The sequence below is a fragment of the Ochotona princeps genome, chromosome 1, assembly GCF_030435755.1.
Source record: "Ochotona princeps isolate mOchPri1 chromosome 1, mOchPri1.hap1, whole genome shotgun sequence".
Taxonomy (NCBI): domain Eukaryota; kingdom Metazoa; phylum Chordata; class Mammalia; order Lagomorpha; family Ochotonidae; genus Ochotona; species Ochotona princeps.
This window is the reverse complement of record NC_080832.1, coordinates 34,262,800-34,287,394: the sequence shown is the minus strand read 5'-3', so window position 1 is coordinate 34,287,394 and position 24,595 is coordinate 34,262,800. Positions and strand designations below refer to the sequence as shown.

The following is a 24,595-nucleotide window of genomic DNA, read 5'->3' as shown; positions in this document are numbered from 1 at the left end:
TTAATTTTCTCATTTTATTTGTAAAATTCCAGCCAACACTCTATCCTGCTCCACAGTGAGAAAAATTTCTTAGCTAGCCAAGGAATAGCATGGGGAGACATACCTTGATCTATGGAAGCCACATCCACTGAATCACACATAATTGTTTTTACAAAGACCAAGACTGATACTATAAACAGAAGGGACCTATGTGGTGTATGTGGCCAATAACTTGTTATCTAGACTCTATTTCTCTGTTAACTAAAGAAGTCCCCATGACTTTGGAGTGTTAGAACAAGAAGAATCAAATACTATGTATATGAATAGGTTTTTAAAACCACTGCATGTTAGCTCTACTTTTTGCTTCCTGTTGTACACTGCTCCAAATATATCACCTAGGTTAAGTAGGTTACCAGTGGCTGGAAGCCAAAAATGTTAGTGACCAAGATACTGTTCTTACTTGGTAGAATACTTTATTATTTTATGGTATTTAAAACACAGGATGCTTTAAATTTTAAAAATGTCTATGTGCTTGAATTTGGAGCATAAAGATGAAAATGCAAATCATTACAGCAATCTAGGTGCAATCTAGGTTTTGAGGCTCTTTAGGAAGGGATATATACAGTATTTTCATAGTAACATGTTAGTGGAATCAGATGTCTCTAGGCTCCGCAGATGAAATTTTAAGAATAGGAAAGGAGGAAATATTGAATTGAAAGCTATTTTTCTGGTTCTTGCTTTCATTTATTTTCTTCAAGAAGATTTTTAAAATATGTATGATGATTAAACCATGCATGGATTTCAAAACATTTTATACCCAAACTTTTAAAGTTCTGTCTTCTGTGAATTTTTCTAAAGATTTACTTTTATTGCAAAGGGAGATATACACAGAGGAGGAGAGACAGAGAGGTAGATCTTCCATCTGATGATTCATTCCCCAACTGACCACAATGGCCGGAGCTGCGCCAATCCGAGGCCAGGAGCCTCTTTTGGCACTTCCACATGGGTGCAGGATCCTAAGGCTTTAGGCTGTCCTTGACTGCCTTCCCAGGCAACAAGCAGAGAGCTGAATGAGAAATGGGGCTGCTGGGATTAGATCCAACGCCCATTTGGGATCCTGGCACATTCAAAGCGAGGTCTTTAGCCACTAGGCCACCGCTCTGGGTCCTTCAGTGAAATTTTTGAGACCTCTCTGTGCATATGTTAACACATTTTGTAGTATTTTTCCACCAATAGCAAGAAATTGCTAGTGGAGCAAAAAAAGGAATTTTAAAGCTTTATGCCAGTGCAATAACTCTACTGACTAATCTTCCTGTTACAAGCGTTGGCATCTCACATGGACACCAGTTTGTGTCCCAGCAGCTCCACTTTTTACTCCAGCTCTGAGTGGGGCCTGGGAAATCAGCAGAGAATCGCCCAGGTTCTTGGGATGCTGCACTCATGTGGGTAGCTTGGAAGATCTCCTGGCTCCTGGCTTTGGATTGGCTCAGCTCCTGCCACCGTGGCCATTTGGGGAGTGAACAAGTGGAATGGGACATCTTTCTCTCTATCAGTCCTCTCTCTACCTGGGTTTTGTATGCCAGCTCAGCTTTTGGGAATAGTTTTCTGCTAGCGTAAACACTTGGAAGCAATGGTATTGGTTCAGATAGTTGAGTCCCCACCACCACATAGGACCTATGATTGTGTTCTCTGCTCCCAGATTTGGCTTTTCCAAGCCTAGGTTATTGACAGCATTAAACAACTGAACCACTTTGGGGGAGATCCCTTCTGTCTTTCTTGCTCTGACTCTCTCAGATTTGTAGGTATAAATTGCCAAAGATAGATACTACAAGAAATATGAAAGGAACTGATGTAGTTTTTTCTTTTTGAATTAATGTTAATTGTGTCTTTCTCTAAGATACAAGACATGAGTGGCTGGTATCTGACTGACATCTCTGACCGCATTCGAGTTGCTCCTCAGCAAGACAGCTTGCATTCTCCAGAGCAGATCAGCATCAGTAACACACAGGTCCGGCAAAGCCTACCCAACAGCTACTACTGGAGTGCGCCAGCTGCGTACCTGGGAAACAAAGTAAGTGCATCCTTCTCACTACTCTGCTTCAGTGGACAGGTGATGAGCAGGAGTTCCGTCCAATATTTCACTAAAGAAAGATGATGTCAAACACAGAGCATTGTGCCAGAATTGCTAAGTTATACCAACTTGGTCATTTCTCCCATGTTGTGTGTGCTGGCAATAGGTGGATTAGTGTCCCATGGCATCCCTCGTACACAACTTTGTCTTCAGACAGCTGGATTTCTGTGCAGGCTATTTGAATAGAGAAGTTAATTAAGATGCTAGGGTATTTTTATCAAATGAATTATAGATATTGGAAGAAGCCATGTTGTATACTCTAGAGATAGCTCCTGCGTAGAGTTGCCTATGGAGTGCTGTTTAGTGACGTTTTTCTTATCTGTGTCTATTACATTTAAAACTGATATTCAAGAGTGCTGCTTGTCCTATTACCTGGCATGAATGTTAATTGGGAAAAATTATTACATGACGAATTTAATGCTTGTCGTGAGACCATGTAAACAACATATTTCCTACAGAGAATTATCTTGAAAGTGACAGATTGAAAGTGTTTGTCTTACGTCACACTTATAGATGTGCAAACACATAGATAAGCAAATGTAACCTCACAGTTACAGGCATTCTTACCCCCCTCTTCTGTGTGAGTGCTTACCTAATTCAAGCACTTTGTGTTCACTGTTTCATTCTATTTTGCCTAAGAATTGGTTGCAAACTGAATTTCATACAATTACTTGCTTCCTCTATGGAAGTTCAAATGACTGTATGGCACCACAAGTTTTGACGTTTAAGCCAGATTCTCAAGAATGCAGTGGTATTTTTAAGGAGTAAGCATAAATATATTTATAGTTTGTAATTCTCTGTATGTCTGAGTATTAGAATAGAAAAAATCAGTAACTTCCATGCTACTCTACGAATGGGAAATGGAGGTTTTTGCCAATTGAAAAATTGTAACTCATGGACAATTTCTTATTTTTAACAGGCTTCTAAGTGCTGTTACAAAAAAAAAGAGTGTAAATTAATAAAACAAGTTTTCAGTGAACTTATATTTTTAAAGAGACAGCGTATGTTCCATGAAATTCAATAGCTGCAATAAAAATCTAATTAAACTTTTATTTGCAAGGCCTTTTATGACAAGTCATTTTATCCTGTTCTATTTAGGAACCTCCCGTATTCCCAACAAACGTAAAATAACAGAGAAGACTTTAATTTCTATTGCTTAAATTTGCCAAAACCTAAATGAGCGTAATTTTTTAATTGCTATGAAGAGCTCCAAGAAGAGCTTTGGCTCTAAATTGAATATGGTCCAGAATTCTTATACTTTTATGATAACATTTATAGAAATAACCACATTTTCCGTCATTTCTTTTTTGGTCATATGCTGTTTCTTTTTGTTGGCTGAAAATCAAATTGACAGAAGGAAAGCAAGTAAATGGGATGCTAAATATTACCCCAGAAAAGGATTTGGACATCCTGTTCATTGCTGTTGGTTCCCAAAGATAACTTCCCTTATCTTGGCTTATAACCTGGGTTCTAATGTTTCTTATAACCACCCATGATGAAAATTCCGCTACAAATCATTTTCACACAGAATTGTGTGCTTGTCTGTGTTCCAGTTTCCACTCAGTGAACAAAATAATGATAACAGGGTGTGTAAATTGTCTGAAAGAGGAAGATGTTTTAAAATGTAATGTGGAAACCCTTGGTGGTTTACTGTCAGGCGTCTCAGTATGAATGAAACAATTTGCCTTAATAACTGAACCGTATAAATTTTTGATACTACAATAATACTGCAAGCTCTCAAAAATTACCACAGTACATCTTAACTGTCATGTCCCATCACGTAAATTATAGTCATGATAACATGCTTAGGTTGGTTGATTTAATATCTTGCTAAGGAAATGGAAAATTGTAGAGCCTTATTTATAAATTCAATAAAGCCACTCTTCTAAATAGTTGAGGCTAAATTTTTTACCAGTAATTGTTGTTCAATTCAGAGCTATTGCCAGAATCTGACAGAAACAGTACATCAAGACACTAGTGCATCTGCCTAAATAGAATTTCTGTTACATCCATGACCAGTGGGCTGTGGGTACATAATCCCTCCTCTGGTTTTTGAGTGTTAATTCCCAAGTTTAAAAAATATTTATGACATGCTATTAGCTTTCTCTAAATATTTATGAAACAAATTTTTAAACATTTACCAAGTCATTTAGTTAGAAGACAACTTGCAAGGGAAAGGATCTGCTGTACATATTATCTTGTAGTTGAAACACCCTTGTTCCTTTCTGAGGAATCTAACTCCCAATAATAAAAATTCATTCACATGGCACACTTTGTGGACATGGAAGTCCTCTCTATTATAATAAAATTTAGGAACACAAGTCCATTTAGCAAAGAAGTATGGTTTTATTCTGTAAAGAATAATCTCCCTTTTATTCTTTAGGATGAAAGAAGTGATCAAATAAGTGATCACAGTATTTCAAATATGAGACCAGCTCAGCAAATATTATGCTATCCATTGAAAAAAATGTTCATAATCTCAGCTGTGAATTAATTCCTCATTAGCATTTGTGAATTCTTTCTTATGTGAGAATGAATATTTGGCACAAATAGCAAGTTTGAGTAATAATTTTTCCATCTCATTGTAAACAAAGGGAATTACAGCAGGCAAGCACAGTGCTATGCTAAGAGGCATTTATTTTTTAAATATTTGGTAAGTGTTAAGGGTTGGTTTTAGGGTATTTGGTTAAGCATGAAACAGGTAAAAGTAGAAAGATCTGGAAGACAAAGAATATACTGATTTGCTCCAAACTGCTTAGAAACATTTTGGGAACTTCAGATCCGGGACAATTTACTACTTTTATAAACCTGGTGCTACTGGAACATCGAAATAACCATTTACTTAAAGTTACCCTAGTGGTCTAAAATAGTATAGCTTCCAAAAGCAATTTCACTGTATATAGAGAGGTCTCAGAGAATCTGGCATGGCCTTTTCCGCTTCTGGCATTACCATTGTTTTGAAATTCTGTCTCCCAAATGTTATTAAATTAATGTTATGTGATTTGTCTTTTACAAAACAGTTTATTTTCTGCAGCATTATGGCATCTTTCTGTTTCTAGCTCAGAGAAGCTTTTAAACTGCTTCCTGTACTTGCCAGGAATGCCCATAATGTAGCTTAAGAGGCACATGAGCAGGAGTGTCAGCTGACGCAAAAGCAGCTGGCTTCTGAAGGGAAACCATTGGTTGGATTAGCTGGATTTTCAGTTCGGCTTCATAGATCCCAGATTAAAGCTGTGGTTTAGAAGGAGATTGGCATTTGGGGTTTATAGGACAGGGTAGTTCTTATCACTAAGAGGAATTCAGCAAATACTTTGTTATTGATGCAGAATGTTGAATGTAAGCCAAACTCAAAACTTGATTTGATTTGATTAGCTTTATCAGAAATGACTGGAATTAGAATTTTGTGTAAATTGAATACTGATTTCTTTTTTTTTCTTAATTAAAATTTGTTACCAAGTATGTTATCCTTTCGTTTTAGTGGTATAATTTTTATTTCCTAATTTTTTTGTTCCACATTTCCCAAAATTACTTAAAAGTGATATTCAAATTACTTTTCCTCATTTAAGTAATTAGAAATATCATAGTGCATATGAAGAGTACATGGCTATTAAGGTAAATAAGATGATTTTATGTGATTTCCTTTTTATTCTATGGACCGTAAAGAATGATTTTGTAAAGCAATAGAGTAAAAAAAAAAAGTACTGCCTGGAATAGACCCATTGAATTATTAAGGGCAAACAAAGAAAAAAATAAAAATCCTCAAAAACGCATGTTTTGCCTATGGTTATTATAGAGACCTACTGTGGAAAATTAGCCCCTGAGGAAGACTCAAGACCAAACAGAAATCTTATGGTGTTATAAAGCCTAGATATAATAATACTTTCATATTTTTCCTATTAAATTTCTTTTTTTTTAAGATTTTATTATTATTGGAAAACCGGATATATACAGAGAGGAGGAGAGACAGAGAGGAAGATCCTCCATCCGATGTTTCACTCCCCAAATGAGCCGCAACGGGCCAGTACTGCACCAATCCGAAGCCAGGAATCAGGAATCTCTTCCGGGTCTCCCATGAGGGTGTAGGGTCCCAAAGTTCTGGGCCGTCCTCAACTGCTTTCCCAGGCCACAAGCAGGGAGCTGGATGGGAAGTGGAGCTGTCGGGATTAGAACCGGCGTCCACATGGGATCCTGGCGCGTTCAAGATGAGGACTTTAGCCACTAGGCTATGCCGCCGGGCCCTCCTATTAAATTTCTATAGCAGTGATTCTAATGTTATGAAATTATTATATGCTAAGTTAAAATATTTCTGTTCGTTCTTCCATTTACGGTATTGAGTATTGAAATACAGTAGGAAAAAGGTTAGTTTTTACACCTGATCCAGTAAGTAGATGTTAGAGGAGGGAATGTTCAGCTTAACAGCTTGGTAATAAAAATCAAAATGTTTACTGAACAGTTACTTCACAATGGCTTTGTTTGTGGTCAGTTTGACAATGCAACTCATGCAAAGCAGGGCTCCCTTGACAGGACTTGGCCTGTCACAGCAAGAAGAGTCAAGACAGCATAGATTCTGAACAAAAGCCATGTCACTTAACACACCATGCTGATGAGTTTCCATTTTCATCTATGTGAAAGCATGACAGATATTGTAAATTTAAAAAAAAGTTGCCTGGAAAGAACTAAAATCCAGATGTGTCTAGCTGTTCAAAGATCACTCTTTTTTCAGTTGATTATGTTTGTTAGTTTGAGACTTTTAACTTTGGAATAGAAATGCACAAAAATTTACCCAGAAGGAAACATATGAAAGGAAAAAATAAAATATGAGTTTATAAATATGTCAATAAGTGAAATAGAAAATAAATATCAGAAGAGAGGATAGAAATCCAGATAGTTGTTTTGAAAAGGATGCCAAGGAGCTCATTGAATTAATGAAGTTAAAAGTGTAAACACTTTCAAATTACCTTTGACATATAAAAATGACCAGTTTGAAAATTACTCACAATAATAAGCAAACATGGGGTATTATAAAATTCTATACTACACAAATATGAGTAATATTTATAAAAATAAATTTCTCAAAAATGCAAATTATTATTGACTGAATAGAAGAGAAACCTGAAAGTTCAAATAAACATTAAAGTAACAGAATAATTAATCAAAAAAAGTCTTCCCAGAAAGACAAAACAAAGCCTGTCTTATTCAAGTGAATTCAATTAATACACTCTAATTTTTTTTAATCTCTTATATAAAAGTGTATCAGTGAATAGAAGGAAAGGTGTTCATTGAGCCTGAAACCTTGCTTTTATATAACTTGCAAAAGTTCCAAAAACGAAGCCCTGCCCAAGGCAGTCACAAAAACAGATGCTAATGTCCTAAACAGAAAATTAAAAATTCGAATCCACCAGTTTATGAAAGTGTTTTAATTACATTGACTAAGATGATTTTATCATAGGGGTTGATGTTAGTTTAATATTGACAAATGACTTTAAATAATTACTAACCATTCATGATGTTTGAAATTTTTCAAACTGTATTTGGAAAGGCCTTTTAATGAGGAGTATCTACATAAAAACCAAGAGCTTTTCTCTCATTTAATATAAAGTGTTAAAATACTTCTTTAAAGCCACAAACAAGAACCATTTTTCATATTGTCCATCCTATTCAACTTTTTAATGGAATAGACAGGGCATTTAGATAAGAAGTAAAAGATACAGGGATTGAAAAGCAAGTCATAAAACAGTCATAGCTGGATGATTCCATTGTCTGTAGACTCAGTTGATTCTGCAGATAAATTATTAATAAGTGATTCAAGAAGAGAATTATATAGGATTATTAACATTTAAAGTCATTCCTATTTTTTTACATCAGAAACAATGAGTGTTAAAAATACTTTAAAATCTGTTTTTAATAGAAAATGTATTAAAAGTACCCTGGGTTAAACGTGAGTGGGGAAGCAGAGTAGGAAGAGTAATCAAAGAATAGTCTCAGGGGAAGCTGAGGCTGGTGGCTTTAATCAAATCTCCTCTTATGTCAAGATTCACGCCTATTTTAAAAGCCATAATGGTCAAAGAGATCATTGGTATGAAAATAAACACACCAATGGAACTGACACACACAAAAAAGACTACAGGTATCCCAATGCATATATGGATACTTGGTTTCCAGACAAAATAGGAATCGCAGATAATTGACATCAGAATCAACCGTATGTTAAATGTTTCTGACACCACTAGCTATCTTAACTGGAGCAAATGAACAGTTTCTGCATTCCTACTTTTGTGACATAATCAAAGTAAAGGCCAATGGAAATAGGGACCAAAATTTCAAAAAACATACTAAAATTTCTGTGTAAAGACATTTGAGTTCTCTTTCTGAAGATGACTAAATTAAAATGATCTTGATTTACCTGTTTACTGTAAATAAGAAGTGCTGAGGGGTGAGGGAATATGAAACAACTGTTTTTAGCATTAGACCTCAGATAACAAAGGGGGGTTGGTGTTATGAAGTTACCACTTGCAATATCAACATTCCTTAAACATTGCTGTTTCACTTCTGATCTTGCTCCCTGATAAACAGCCTGGGAAAACCACCAGAGGGTATCCCAAAGGCTTGGACCCATGCTACCCACGTGGAAGAACTATAAGAAGTTCTTTACTCCTAGTTTCTCACTTAGGCCTTGCTCAGCCTCTGGTGTCGTACTGCCTTGGGGGAGTGAACTAGCTGATGAATGATCTCTCTCTCTTCCTCTCCCTTTCTGTGTCCTTAGCAATAACAGTTGTTCAATTGTCTCAGTTATTTTGTGGATTGTTGCATTCGTATGTTACAGTGTGTCAGTAAAGATCTTTGATAACATTTGTCCCCAGCCTGACAACAGCATATGACTATGGTAAGGAAAAAATGTCATTCTAAATGAAAATGGACAAACATGGAGAGTTAATTTTAGCAGATAAGCTGATTTCAGAAATTTTAACTTAAATGGCAGGTCTTGTCAAAATGAAAAATAACCAAATCATAAAATTGAAAAGTAACTACAGTGTTTTTTATTTTGTTTGGGGGGACTAAATATAACTAAAATGGATTGCTTCATGTCTTCCCTAGCATGCAGTATGAGAACTTTGCATTACCATTGCTTCACTAAAGATCCAACAAGTTAAGGGATTGGGAATTTCTGTCAAAACTAAGGAGAGGAGTCTAGGCTCTGTCATCAAAGTTGTAGTGGTTAAGTTACTCAGTCTACCCTCATTTATTGTGACAGCCTGAAGAAACGGAGACAAATGTCAAAATAATTTAAGAACATAAGTAATTATATTCTTGCTGCAATGTATAGGATAGTATAACATATATAAATTTATACAAGTTGATTAAAGTCCAAGAATTCAATAGCAGCAACAAACGTGCAACAGACGAGAGAACAGTCGCAGAAGAGAAAGTGCAAATGACCTTTAAACATGTGAAGTAGTTTTCAACCTGGTGTGTTTTGTGATAACATGCTGGGGAATGCCCTCATGTCGTATAGGAAAGACAACACAATGGATCACACACTCTATTGGAGGCTTTCCAAGGGGACACGGGGACTCTCACATTGATAGTGGGGGGGGTATGTGTTCATGAAATCCAAGGACACCAATTTAGAAATCTACCCTAAAATTATAATGACACATATGCTTACAGACTTCTTGTTTGGGAATTTATCCTACAAGTATATAAAAATGTGTGAAATAGATATACACAGAATTATTCTTTCTTATGATAACCACAAAATGCCACAACTTAGAACCTGAATAAATGAATTTTTGCATATCCACACGAACACCATAAAACCAGGAATAGTTTGAAGAATTTCTTTGTATACTAATGTAGAATTATCAAATGTGCAGTTTTAAGAAATTAAATCTAGAAGTGAATAGTATATATTTTTGACTACCATTTATCTTTTAAAGTGGCCTTTGAAATGAAGTGAGTTTGTCTCAAAGGCTTTTTTCCTGCCCTCCTAAAATATAGAATTTTGTCAAATGTGTAAAATAAGATGTTTTAACTAGATAGCCTTACTTTTTCTTCTTAAATTAACATGTTACACTTTCTTCCATATGATTACTTAATAAGTATTATGCACCCCCATCCTGTCAGCTAAGAATCGGGTGTCATGTTTAATTAATTTCAAGGGCTGGGATAGCATGCTTGTCTTTCCAGATGTAGTCAGGAAATCTGGTATTTTGCAGCAGAGCCAGTTGAGCAAGCACGAGGCTTACATTTGCATTCCCGAAAGCTTCCCGAACCACTCAAGAGTAGCAGTTGAATCAAAGCAGGTGTTCTCCTGCCTTTACTTTTCTAAAACTCTGCATCAATTACCTGGGCCAGAGAGTCCAAGCAGTTAAAATTCAACATTTGCGATGTTGAAGAAGGAGCTATGTGATAGGACCCCTAATCTGAAAGGTCATGAATTATTAAACAGGTGGTTTGTTGGGTGATTGAAAATTACCTGCAAAAGAGTGCCTATCTCCTCGAGGCACATCGAAAACTAACGGAATTGAGCCAATTAGACCGACTGTCTCTTCAGTGAGTTGTGACCTATCAAAGGTAATAGCTTATTATGATGATAAATGAACCCATCTCTCCAAGTGAAGGCTGAGTACACACTTGAGCAGTTCCCTTGAATCATGAGGCCATTACCTCTCAGCTTCAGATCGACAGCACTGACAGCCGCAGGAACAGGGAGCATGCATGACTAGACACAGATGATTGTTTTACTCAGATGAATATATTTCCAGCTGGTGCTGAAGGAATGGATCCTTCTCTGTGCACTATGTTACCTGAAATGTTTACTGTGTGACGTTTCCTTCATTAGGAAGAAAACTGGCAATTCTGTCTGAAGAGTCCGGAGATAATTGCACGTGGGCGCTCTTGTTTCTTTTTCCGTTATTTTAACTGTTGTTTACAGGTTAAAATTCCTCATTTTTATTAGGTTTGTGACTGAGTAAAATTTCAGGTTAAGACTATCTAGAGATTGAAGATACTTACAGTATACACACAAATGTGCTTTTAAAATAGTGTTTCATTTCTATTCTTAAATCTCACCATTTTTATTTGATGTGGTTTGTAGGAGCCACCCTAAAACTTTGTTTTTTGCTATATAGAGTTTTGTGACAACCAATCATTTGCAAATAGTTTACAACACCCTTGTAAATACTTCAGACTTCTTTTTTTTATTTTAGGGGAATGTAAAAAATTTCCTCTGGATTATTAGTGAGTGATGATTTTTGTATGTGGTAAGGGTGATAGGTTTTTTTTTTTGAAAATTGATGGAATGATTGCTATAGAAATTGTTAGTGAGGGAGACAGTGAGCAAGCCAGCTATCATTTTCTGGTTCACTTCTGAAATGCCCGCAACAGCTGAGGTTGGAATACAAAAACACAAGGAACCAAAAACTCAGCCCAGGTTTCTGAAGTGTTTGGCGAGGGCCTAATTTTTGAGCCATCTGTTAGTTTCCATGTAACCTTACGTTTACATTAGTGTACTGTGTATGTTTACAGAGAGCTCAAGTCAGGAGCCACGACTTAAATTGAATATAGGTAGCCTGATGTGTTAACTGCCAAGCAAAGTGATTCATACCAACAGGCTTATGTGATACAAAAGGCTTTTAATTCATAATAAATATCAAATGTCAGCAGCCAACTTCCCAAAAACATGCCTCAACAAGCCTATTGGCTAAAGGTAACTAAAATGACGCAGTTGTTACAGCAAGGGTAGCTACCACCATGACACAGAGCTAACTTCCTGTAAGGTTAAGGGAGAAGGACATTGGTGGGTTTGAGGGAAAGATGAAATGGCTCCAAGGCAGATCTTCCATGACCAGGAGCTAGTAGGCCAAACGGCAGTTAATGTTAATTTTTTTTTTCACAAAGTGTCTCAATTCAAGCATTGAAGAGCATAATGCTCTTGTATAAGTAAGAAAGTTCAAATGGTCCCCTGTAAGAGAACAAGTGTACTTGGAACTTCACAGCTTGATTTGGGTGTTGGAAACTGATATTGTTTTCAGTCTTAACACAAGAACAGGAAGTTGTATTGACTGTAGTTCTTGTAATAATCATATGATTATAGTGTAGCATGTGCCAGGTTGCCAAATCGGTGCCAGTTGGTTTTCCTGCTGCTCCACTTCCCTTCCAGCTCCCTGCTTGTCACCAGGGAAACCAGGAGAGGATGGTCCAAATTTTGGGAGCCTGTACTGTGTTGGGAGAGCCAGAAGAAACTCCTGACTCCTGGCCTTGTATTGTCTCAGCTCTGGCTGTGGAAGCCTGTTGGAGAGTAAATCAGGGAATGAAAGCTCTTTCTTTTCTAAATCTGATTTACCATTAAAAGTAAATAAATCTTTAAAAAAGAACTAAAAAATGTTTTATTTTTCCTTCAAAGTATAGAGAAATCTAATTATCATAATACCTAATATTCTGATCTTAATAAAAAATTCTTTTGAAACTTTACACTGGAAAGAAACTGTATGACATGTCTAACAGGTATTTAGAGGATTAAGGGTAGAATAACTGTGTGAAGCAAGAAATAACTTATGTTATGCTCATGAACTTGGACCTGACGAATGATATTTAGGCTAGGGAAAATGTTAACTATGCTGGGAATGAAATCCACCACAGCTTGGTCCCAGAAGCCTCAGCTGCGTTGAGGTTGGACCATTTCTCGCTGGCTAATGTAGTACAATATCATTAGTGAGTTGAAACCAGCCTGGGTAAAGGGTTTCAGCAAAGCTATTGAAATAGATTCCTTTTAAGATGTAGTTATAACCATAACAGTCTCTGAAATACTGCATCCAGCCAACTGTGTCAGGGTCATGCAGAGTCTGTTAAAAGCAGATGTTATGGATTCCTTATCCCAGATTTACTCAGTGAATTTGGGAAAATCTACATTTTTCGCAGCCTCTCCAACTGACCTGTCATATATAACTTTTAAAGACCTCCCCCCCTTTTTTTTAAAGATTTTTTTATTATTGGAAAACCGGATATACAGAGCGGAGGAGAGACAGAGAGGAAGATCTTCCATCCGATGTTTCACTCCCCAAGTGAGCCGCAACGGCCGGTGCGCGCCGATCCGAAGCCGGGAACCAGGAACCTCTTCCAGGTCTCCCACACGGGTGCAGGGTCCCAAAGCTTTGGGCCGTCCTCAACTGCTTTCCCAGGCCACAAGCAGGGAGCTGGATGGGAAGCGGAGCTGCCGGGATTAGAACCGGCGCCCACATGGGATCCCAGGGCGTTCAAGGCGAGGACTTTAGCCGCTAGGCCACACCGCCGGGCCCAAGACCTCCCCTTTTAAAAGCTTCTAATGACTAATTTTCTGCACATATTTCTTGAATCTGATCTTTTCTAAGGCATAAACAAAACAAAATACAACTTACGCATCATGTTTAATCTGAATTAAGAATTGTCTTCCTTATGCAATAGTATAGCCTATATAAGGGAACCTTAAAATGATATCTCCTTAACAGTTCCTAAAAACTTTGCAAATCCACATATACTTATCAATTGCATTACAAGCAGAAACATGCCCCCCACACACATACACAAAACATATGCATTAACAGAAGAGACTATTATAATGCAGCTGGTTTATTTAATAGGAAGTGCACTGCCATTAATGTTGGTAGTTCAGAATTAAAAGTTGACAGGATCTGAATATTTCATGATGGTTGGAGACAGTTTTAGATTTTAGAAAAGTTTCTAACTTCTGAATATGTTGTAACAGCTTTAGTGTTTGAACTCTGCTACCTACTAACTGAAAGTAACTAAATACAGGCAAGGCATCTGTATTCTTCATTGGTGAATTTGGGAAGGAGTTTTACTTTCTGAACAGCATATTCTGTTTTACTGGCAAACTCTTAATTGGAAAATCCAAAAATCAAGAAAAAAATGCCTCAACTGGATGGCAACAGTCAGTGCCACTTACAACGGGAGACAGGAATGGTGCTGGTTACAGTGGTTGACAGGATTGGTTAGGTTCACACAGGGGCTTGGACTGGAGCTATTTTGGAACCACTACAGCAGGTTCTAGCTATTATGACTTGATAGATCATGAGCCCCATCTGAATTAGGTCCGCATGTCCTTATCTGTGGTCCTCCCATAAGAAACCTAGGTTTTAAAAAAAATTGTGGGGCCCGGTGCGATGGCGTAGTGGTTATGGTCCTCGCCTTGTACGTGCCCAGAATCCCATATGGGCACCAGTTCTAATCCCGGCGGCCCTGCTTCCCATCCAGCTCCCTGCTTGTGGCCTGGGAAAGCAGTTGAGGACGGCCCAAAGCTTTGGGACCCTGCACCCGCATGGGAGACCCCGAAGAGGCTCCTGGCTTCGGATTGGCTCAGGTCCAGCTGTTGTGGTCAGTTGGGGAATGAAACATCGGATGGAAGATCTTCCCCTCTGTCTCTCTTCTCTGTATATCTGCCTTTCCAATAAAAATAAAAATAAATCTTAAAAAAAAACAAATTGTGAAAACAAATTAATTATGTAAAATAAAAGGTCTCTTGCAAGTTGCAAACGGTATGATTCTGACCCCAGATAGAATCATGCACACTCAGTTGACTGCGAACAAGGCAATCATGACTTTGCAAATGTGGTGAAGAACACGACATGAGTTATTGTCCATATCCAGGTGTTCTGCTATGCAAGCCCAGCCAAGAAACTAGGGCGTGTCCAAGCAAAGTGACTAAGATGAATGAAGATGAACAGTGGGTTTCCAGGTCACATAATTTCTTATCATTGAACTTCTGCCACTAGCCTCTGTGGTTTAAAATGTTATTCACATACCTGATAGAATAACTATGAAGCTCAAATTTGACTATCTCTGTTTCTTGTAAAATCATACTGCCATAAAAATAAAATGAAAGCTTAGAAATTGTTCTGGAACTAGTGCTCAGGCAGGTGCTCTCTAAATCGCTCGTAAATAGTTGGAGGTTGCTGATAGCTCCCTTCTGTTTGACTCTCGCTTATAGCATTTTCATGATCTGCTGCTCTTGATCTTTCAAAATGCAGTTTGAGTGCTGATTTGTGTAATAAACTGTTTGTGTAATAAACTGTTTGACTTCCCCATCTCCCAGCTGTAGTCTTCTGTGTTCTCCCTACCTGAGATCCTCCACTGCCCAGCAGGTAGAAATACTCCTTTGACTCTCATTAAACAGTGAATTCCTGGAGGCTGCAGTCTGTTCACCTTTATGCCTCATGGAACCACCAGATTGCATTAGACAGCCCAGGCGTTCAGTAATTCCTCACTGAATGAATATTCTATACAAAGTCATTATTGTATGTGATTTAGCAAATAAACAGAAAGGTAGAATTCTCTTTTAAAGAAATGAAGCCTCTAAAATATACACTCACTTGGGGTTTTTTATTTTTTTTCAGAAGGGAACATACATTCCCTGAAATCATTTAAGGAAGGCCAAGACTTCAAAACCAAGGAAAATGCCTGTATAGTTTGCTAAATAGCTTCCTGCCCTTAAATTTTATGAGCCCAAGCAGAATAATTTTTATAAAATCATGTTCTTTGTGAATCAGGAAGAAGCTAAGATGTTTTGTATATTGATATTTGAAAGAGCAAATTTTCAACCTGGGGAAAACTTCAGCGGTACTCTGCTGAATGATTTTCATAACATGTTCTGTGTGGTCTTCCCATGCTAGAGCAAGAGGCAAGAAAGGCTTCCTTTCCTCCTAAAAGCAGGGGGTATTTATCTGCTGTGCATGTGGACAGAACATGGAATGAAATGTGCAAACTGAGACGTTGAGGACATAAATTCCTTGGTCGAAGGTACACAGCCTCTCCATACCCCAGGAACACATGGTTAGATTTACGATTTCCTTTCCACTGCACATCTCTTTTAACTTTTCTATGCAATACGGAAATAAAAGCATGGGCCATTTACATATGGCCAATGTAACTTAAATCTGTGACATCAACTTAGAGTTCATGTCAGCTGATTGAAGAATTTGGTTAACTGAGATTAATTTACTTTCACTTAGGAAGCAGCTGCCTTTCAAGATAATAAAATAAACAGAAACAATAATATTTGGTCAGCTGTGGCTTTTAATTTAAATGTTTGCATTAGTGCTGTTTAGTCTACTGGATTCCAGAATATTCTCCTCAAGGGAAGTGTCCACATTTTTAAAGCTTTTCAAATGTTTATTAGATCCCAAGTCTGGCTGTGTTTCTCTTGCCCTGTATCTCTCTTCACAGTCAGGACTTTGCTGTGGCAGCATGTGTTTTAAATCGATATCTAAGATTTGTAACCTAAATTATTTGCGAAGTGACAGAGATGGGGTAGGACAGTTTATTCTTCTTTGTCTCTACATTTTTGTCTTTTGCTGGATGGCATCCTGCCATCCTGCCATCCAGGAGTTAAAATCATATAACATATAGCCTTTCCACATTGGCTTCTGTCACTTGGAAATAGGCATGGGAGATTCTTCTATGTCTTTTCATAGCTTGAAAAGATATTGTTTAAAATATGTAATACTAAAAATATCCAGTATTTAATAGTAAAACTATCTAGATAATATTCTGTTGTCAGAATATACCGTAGTCGATAATCCATGAGGTCATTCAGTGGTGAATGGATAATTATTGCAATATAAATAGGACTGCTATAAACGTTCTTGTGCTATTTTTGGGGGGGCAGAAGGTTTCTCCATATTGATATAAATACAAAGAAGTGTGATTCCTGCATGGTAAGGGACAATTAACTTTGTAGGAAAATGTTCAACTGCCTTTCATTTACTGAGCCCTTCTTCATTCTCAGCACCTGATGAGAGTTCCCTTGCTCCAAATCCTCACCAGCGTTTACCATTATCCATGTTTTAGACTTTAGTCATGCGGACTGCTGTGTAAAGACATCTTGATTTAAATTGCTTTGTACTTTCCTTATGGCATATAATAGTAAAAACTGTATGTTAATGTTCTCTGCATATAATCTTGGATGAAAAATACTCTGATCTGCAGATTCACGTCCTCTCATGGCCACAACTGTTGTGAGCCCACGGCTGGTAGCCCAGAACTCCCTAAGTTCTGCCACCTGTATGACAGGGGCTCATCTGCTGCTGCTTTCCATGACATAGTACAAAGGGCAGGATCAGGAATGGGACACTTAAGCTTGAACTGCAACTGTATTGTATTATCCTCACATTGCAGGCTACTGTTTCAGCTACTGTGTCATTGAACCAGCCACTTTTTTTTTCAGTGTTTTGACCATGTCTTGTAAAGATTACTTATTGTTATAATGAAATTGTTACAATTTTTCTATTTATGGATTTGAAATTCAGTATTGTATACAGTTATCACAAACCAAATCATTTAGATTTTCTCATAGTTTAACATTCAATTGTATTTTTTATAGCTTTGACAAAAAATTTATTTTCATTGGAAAGTCAGATTTACTCAGAGAAAGATCTTCCATCTGTTGATTCACTTCTCAAGCGGCAAGAGCGGCAGAAGCTTAGCCTGTCCAAGCCAAGAGCCCCAAGCCTCTTCTGGGTCTCCCACATGGGTTTAGGGTTCCAAGGCTTTGGGCAGTCCTTGACTGCTTTCCCAGGCCACAAACAGGGAGCTGGATGGGAAGCAGAGTACTGGGTGGCGCCCATATGGGTTCTGGGCATTCAAGGGGAGGACTTTAGCTGCTAGGCTACTGTGCTGGGCCCTAGCTTTGGCTTTAAGTTCATACATTTTGAGTTCTATGATCCATTTTGTGTAGAGCGCATGTTCTGCATCCTGATTTACTTGTTTATCCATCAATGTCCAGTTTTTTTACCACTATTTTGAAGAGACTTTATTTATTTTTTAATTAATTTACCTTTGCTTCTTTGTCAAATATTACATGACTATTTAGTGGATCTATTTTGGGGAGCTCTGTTCTTTTATCAATTTGGCATTTTTTCTACTGGTCCTAAGCTGTATGTTTATAGCATGTCTGTCTTTTCACTGATCTGTGTCAGGCTGCCAACTCTTGAGTATGTTTCAGCATTTGGTTGACAATTCTTAGTCTTTACCTGTCCATGTCAACTTGAGAATCAGTGAGTTAATATTCACGAAATAACTTGCAAGGATTTTGATAAGGATTACTAATTGGACCTATACATCAAGTTGTGTAGAACTGACAATAATCTCAAGAATTCCCGTCCGTGAACATGGAATATTTCTCTATCTAGTATTTCTTTGATTTTTTTATCAAAGTTTTATAGTTTTCCAAATATAGGTCTCATATGTATCTTGCTAGATTATATTTAAGCATTTCAGTATTGCTGATATAACTGGTATTGTGCATTTCGTTGAAAATTTAAATTACCATTATAATATATTGGAAAGCACTTGCGCTTGAGTTGTTTCTTGACAGATGCAATGAAATGACTTGGAAACTGATATTCTCCAAGCTCTAACTAATAGAAGCATCTTAAAAATCTCATCTTTCTTCTAAGAATCATAGCCTTTACTTCTGAAGTTTATGAATGAAGTAGGCCTTTAAAATCCTTATGTAAGACTTAAGACCTAAATGACTGAATAATGTAAGGTGTCAAGTGGTTATTCAAAATCAGAATTTTTGATTTCCCATGACTCCCTGATGCTTTATGCAGAATTATGTTGGACTCAGATCTAATCCAGGACCAAAGCTTCTTTTAAAATATTTGCTGAAGTGACAAAGAGAAATGGATCTGCTATCTACTGGTTTACTTCCCAAATACCTGAAATATATCCGGGTAGAGACCAGGCCAAGCCAACAGCAAGGAACTTCATTTAGTTTTACCACACTAGTAGCAGAAATCCAAGTGTTACACAGCCACTTTCTGCTCCGCAATTAAATTAGCATGACCTGAGTAAAAAAATACAGAGTAGAATCCAATCAGGTATTCTGATATGAAATGCAGGTATTCGAAGCAATGGCTTTACCTGCTACATCACAGTTCTTGCCCACACTTAAGCCACTATTTTCTGTTTCAAGTGCACTGATCTTTCAACTGGAACTGATGAGGCTACTACATATCATAATACATATTCTAAACACTGCAGTAGAGCACTGGTTCGACTCAGGCCAAATGTATTTCCCCAAGTTGTATAATAGCAGCTTACATCGAATCAACTTTATTTTACTTTTTAGAAACTAAAATTTATTAGCCATGATACCTTAAATTCCTTCCATTTGTACCCTATGTTAGTTCAGGTAAAAACTAGAGATTATAAATGCCATTTTAAAGGCATACAAGGAAGACTTGGTCTAATAATACATAAAATATCTGATACATAGTAAAAGCTGGATGACTATTAGTTTCCTTGTTTTTCTAGCATATTTCCAAAAAAACAATTTCTTGATTCAGTACCTAGAAGTATATGATAAGTTCCAGTAAAATAAACAAATCTGTGGAAAGGGGGTACTTTTCACATTTTTTTCTGTGTCATCATTAAAAAATATGTATAGAAATGAAAGTAATGAGTATGTACAGAATACCTATAGATTTTAAATGAACAGGGACAATAAGGGTTATGTCTACTCTGCAAGGCACAACTGATCTCAATATGTGATGAAAACAGTGAATAAGACGGAAAATTATGGTTTTCAAATAATGATGATAAAGCAACTAGGAATTACTACCCCTGATTATATAATTCTAGTAACTTACAGCTACATATCTATACAGGAAACACCATTGTGGTGATGGAAACTGTATCTTTTATAATTTATGCAAAACATTCTCCTTTGTTTTTATTTCAGTTTTAAGGTAGAAGAACATCCCTAAGGGTGAGTCATCCCTTTCATATGCTTAGGCTGCCCCGAGCATATTCTGGTACATTGTAGAAATACTAAATAATCTTTGTGATTAAATTGATATTGTTTGGAATGAGGCTGGAGACACATGGTTATCTCAACAGCCTAGAGCTAGCTTTTCAGGAAGTAGATTTTTTACTATCTCAGAATATGTAATGGATCATGCTATGTTACAAGTGGATTTTAATTGATTAAAATAAAAAAGCCATTTTTCTGGAATTATGTGATAGTCTCCATGACAACTAAAGTATTTATCATAATAAATGATAGTCAATAATTAATCAGGTAATGCAATATGAGATCTGTTTTTATTCTTATTCTATTCACTAATACAGGGAATATTAACATAAAGTAGCACTACTATTTTTTATGCTATAAAAGTTTGCTGCAAAATTAGAAAATACTTTTAAATATTTGAGAATACTTGCAAGGATCTCTAATTATCAGAAAGGCTTAGAGCAAATATGTGTTAAAGCCTTCGTTTTGAGAATTAGATTTTGGAGCAAGAAGACAAGCTGCATAATTACGTTCTTATAGCATAGGTAAATAGTAGAGTGTTTTGAATACCAACGAGTATTTTTAGAATCTTAAACCTCCAAGTTATTTCTTTTCATATATAAGTCCCGATTCTTGGTTTCCATGAGCAGTCTGTGCCTATTACATTTATAATTATGTTAATTGTGTAGATGACTGTGAATACCAAGTCATCTAGCAAGTGCTTGAATTTTTTCTAAGGATTAACTTCTCTGCTTGGTGTTGAATTGAGTTTTCCTTTTAAATAAGAGAAATGAGCTTTAACAGTCTCTCCCTGAGTTAGACCTCCAGAGGGTTGCGCATTAGTCTTTCCATGGACCTCTCTCCTGTAAGTGTGCCCATGGAGCCTTCCAGAGATACCATCTGTTACAAATTGAAAGTAAATTCAAATATTCCTTCTATGGAAACACTTTGTTCATACTAAAACAAAAATGTCTTTCTTTGAAATAAGATTGCAAGAAGATCAGGTTGTGGATCTTATAAATATTTTTTATAGAGGAAGACATAGAAATTTTATATAAACATATAAAATTTTGAGAAGTTCCAAGATGTTTTCTGTTCTGGACCAGATGTCCTGGGCAATGGCAACTTCACACTTCCAGGTTTGGCGCAGTCCAGCCTCCTTAACTGCGGAGTTTATTCTAAAGTTTGGATTCAAATTGATCCTGTATAAGTTTGCAAAATGTTCCTGAGAGTTTCCTGAGAAAATATAAATATGGAACAGTAGGTGACGCTATATTGAAATCCTTGTGATCAGAAGTGATGAAGTATCCTCCTTTCTTTGCTTGTTAGTGATCCATAAAGGAGAAGGTAGTTGTCACTACTAGCCCAGACAAACCCATCACAAAGTGAAAATCTCTTCCTTCAAACTACCAATATTAATATTTAACAAACATGGAAATGCAGGTTTATATTACCATAAAGTTCAGGATGTATTGGAAGTGTGGAAACTCTGAGTAACTAATCAAAATTTAAAGCCCTAACATGAAAAAGTGCAAGCTTTTTCATAAAGATTATATCCTCAAACTCATTATTTCAACTGACATTGAGTGAAGATAATGTAATTAACTCATTATATCAATATGTAATGCTCATATATTAACGTTAAAATAACATTTAAATTTAAATGTATTTTTATTGTTCATTTGGGCAATTGCTTCTCTTCTAGACTTAACATTTCTTGATGAAAGTAAAATATTTCATTCATCCTGTGATGGTTTTGCACTGTGTAGCACAATAGTTAGTCAACAGTGTTCTCAGTATTCAAAACACTCCTGATATCAAAAAATTTCTGATATCAAAAAATTGATATGCATTAAAATATTTATATAAATTAAAAAGCATTTCCAAAAATTAGGCAAGATATGCTTAGTTGATAAAATTCTAAAGGAACATTGTATGTTAAGTGTAAATGATATCTACACTATAAAATAGTTGTAGGCTACAAGTTAAACTTTCAGCAGTTTATTAAATCCTAAAAGAAATTTTGTTTTTTCTGAAAACTGATTGCAGTAAAGAGAAACTGATCATTAGAAAATTGTCATCCAGTCATAGATTAAATAATAGAATTTTGATGTTCTAATTATGCAAAATATTTTACTGGAGGAAATGTGAGGTTTCTCTGTCAAAATATCTTAGTTTTTTTTTGTTTTCTGTGCTTCATTTTGAATGAGATAATATGAAAAGATAGTATTTTTATTTGTATTTATCTCACTTTGGATATTTTTCATATTCTAAATCTATCAAACTATTGAGTATCAGGTATCATTTTTATTAGATTTGTTATTGAATTGTAAACCATTTATATGTTAGACTTCCACCTAAGATATACATTGAGTGATATATTAACAGAAGTACATGTGGCTAAAATTTTTCAGTTTTTATCCCTTCAATAATTTGCTAATTTCTGAATTTTTGATTATTCAGGTTAAAATACCATATAATGCTCTGTAATATATATGTCAAAAATATCTGAGCAAAAAATGGACAGCTGTCCCCAAGAGCCAAGGAAGTATGCTTGAGATCCAAAGGAGCATGTGGAGTGAAATATTAGGCCTGCCATATTATTATTATTTAATCTAAAAAGAAAGCCAATAAAGGATTTTCCATCGTGTGAATTGACACGAGTCTGCATGCAGGTGTAATTTCATGCTTAAGTTGATGTGAAGGAAAATGTATCATCTCCAAGGAGAGCAGGTTCAGAGTAATAAACTACCTAGATCGTTAACTTCAGCAAATATTATGTATTTTGTTTTCTCTTAACTGTTGTTACTGACATTCTTGCTTAAAGGAAGCCTTCCCAGAGATTTACAAAGGTTAATGCAGTGAACAAACACAAGAACATTTAAATGATTATTACCCTTGTTAATGAAAGTTTTTCCTCAGTAAGAAAATGAAGTGAAATTAATGACAACATTTAACTGATGGAAAAATGGGTCACTGAGTGAGAAATTAACTGTCTAGCAAAACAGTCTTTATTATACCGAAAATATTTTGAAAGCATTTATTCAGAAGGTTTCTATAATTACATGATTTTGTGGCACACATTAATACTCTTCTAATCATGTGTTCATACTCTTTTCTGAACACAGATCTTCTAAATTTAATTTTGTAACCATATTTAACATCTTCTGAACAATTTCAGTGAGTTTTCAAACATTTTGTTAAAAATGTTCAAATACCACAAATCCTAAACACCTTTGATATTAAAAACAATCAAAATTATTAAATGCGCTAGCCAAATTTCCACAGAAGACTTGAAGATATCATAATTTAATATGACCAGCTGTCAGTTAATTTTTCTAATAGGACCTATGTAGTTTTTGTGTGGTATCTCTTTTCTGCTCTGGTAAATCATGAATTCTGACAAAACTGAACATCAGAAACATACCTTCAATGACGAGTATTTAGCAATATCTCTGAGTACTAAACCAAGATTTTTAAAAACAGAAATGCATAATTGATCACACTGCCATTTTAAGTTTTTTTAAAAGATTTTAAAATTTATTTTTATTGGAGATGCATATATACAGAGAGGAGGAGAGACAGAGAAGAATGCAACAGCTGGAGCTGAGCCAATCTGAAGCCAGGAACCAGGATCCAGGAGCTCCTTCCAGGTCTCCCCTGTGAGTGCAGGGTCCCAAAGCCTTGGGCCTTCCTCAACTGATTTCCCAGGCCACAGGCAGGGAGTTATATGGGAAGTGGAGTTGCCAGGATTAGAACCAGTGGCCATATGGGATCCCGGCACATTCAAGGCGAGGACTTTAACTGCTTCACTATTGTGCCAGGCCCATTTTATGTTTTAAATGTTAATTTGATAATTCTTAATAAACATTAATATCAAGGAACTTGTACATAATGATTGTATGTAGAGTATGTATATATGTGTGCGTGAACATTAAAGGAACTAACTTTAGGAAAAGTAATTTTAAGAGTAATATTTGGGGGTTGGAGCCATGCCTGAATAAGGTAATCCTGTACCTGGAGGTGCCAGCATCGCATATGGACATCTGTTCTACTCCCAAATGCTGCACTTCCCATTCAGCTCCCTGCTGTGGCCTGAGAAAGCAACAGAAAATGGCACAATATCTGCCTTTCAAACAAAAATAAAGCTTTAAAAAAGAGTAATTTTTGGTTGACTGGTTTATGTATCGACTCCTACATATATAAATCATATATAAGCATGTATGTGACCTCATCATATGTGATTTGATTAATTGTTCAAAAAGATTGATTTTCCAGGAACTTTCCAGTTTCTGTTGCTGTGAATAGAACAGATCCTGACTTGATAGAGCTTATATTATACTTAGAAGAAATTCAGATAAGGAATAAAACATGTAGTGCTTGCAGTAATGATAAATACTTAGGGGAAAGAGAATGGCAAAAATGGGAAGAATGATGATGGATATGCATAGATACAGTTTTACAAAGAACATTTGATCAGAGAATTGAAGGCAACACAGAAACAAACTATGGGGATATTGAGGGCACGGGATTTATAGGGTAAGAAGATACCAAGTGTGAAAATCTCAAGATGTGGATGAGCCTGCCACCTCCAGATCTTCAGAGTGTCAAGAAAGGAATAAATCAAGGGGTGATGGTGTGGGTGGATGTTGGAAGGAAACTAATGTTATAAGACTGAAGGCCATTACAATTAA

The 24,595-nt window shown here is 36.3% G+C and overlaps 1 protein-coding gene across 4 annotated transcripts in view; it reads left to right on the top strand.

The window, feature by feature from the left end:
* The window catches only part of LAMA2 (laminin subunit alpha 2), a 634,064-nt gene that overhangs the window by 287,432 nt on the left and 322,037 nt on the right, over positions 1-24,595 (top strand). For all 4 annotated transcript variants that reach the window (XM_058676547.1, XM_058676596.1, XM_058676658.1 and 1 more), the window contains exon 12: positions 1,877-2,050. In XM_058676547.1, the coding sequence (XP_058532530.1) occupies positions 1,877-2,050 (174 nt within the window). The remainder of the gene's footprint in view (positions 1-1,876; positions 2,051-24,595) is intronic.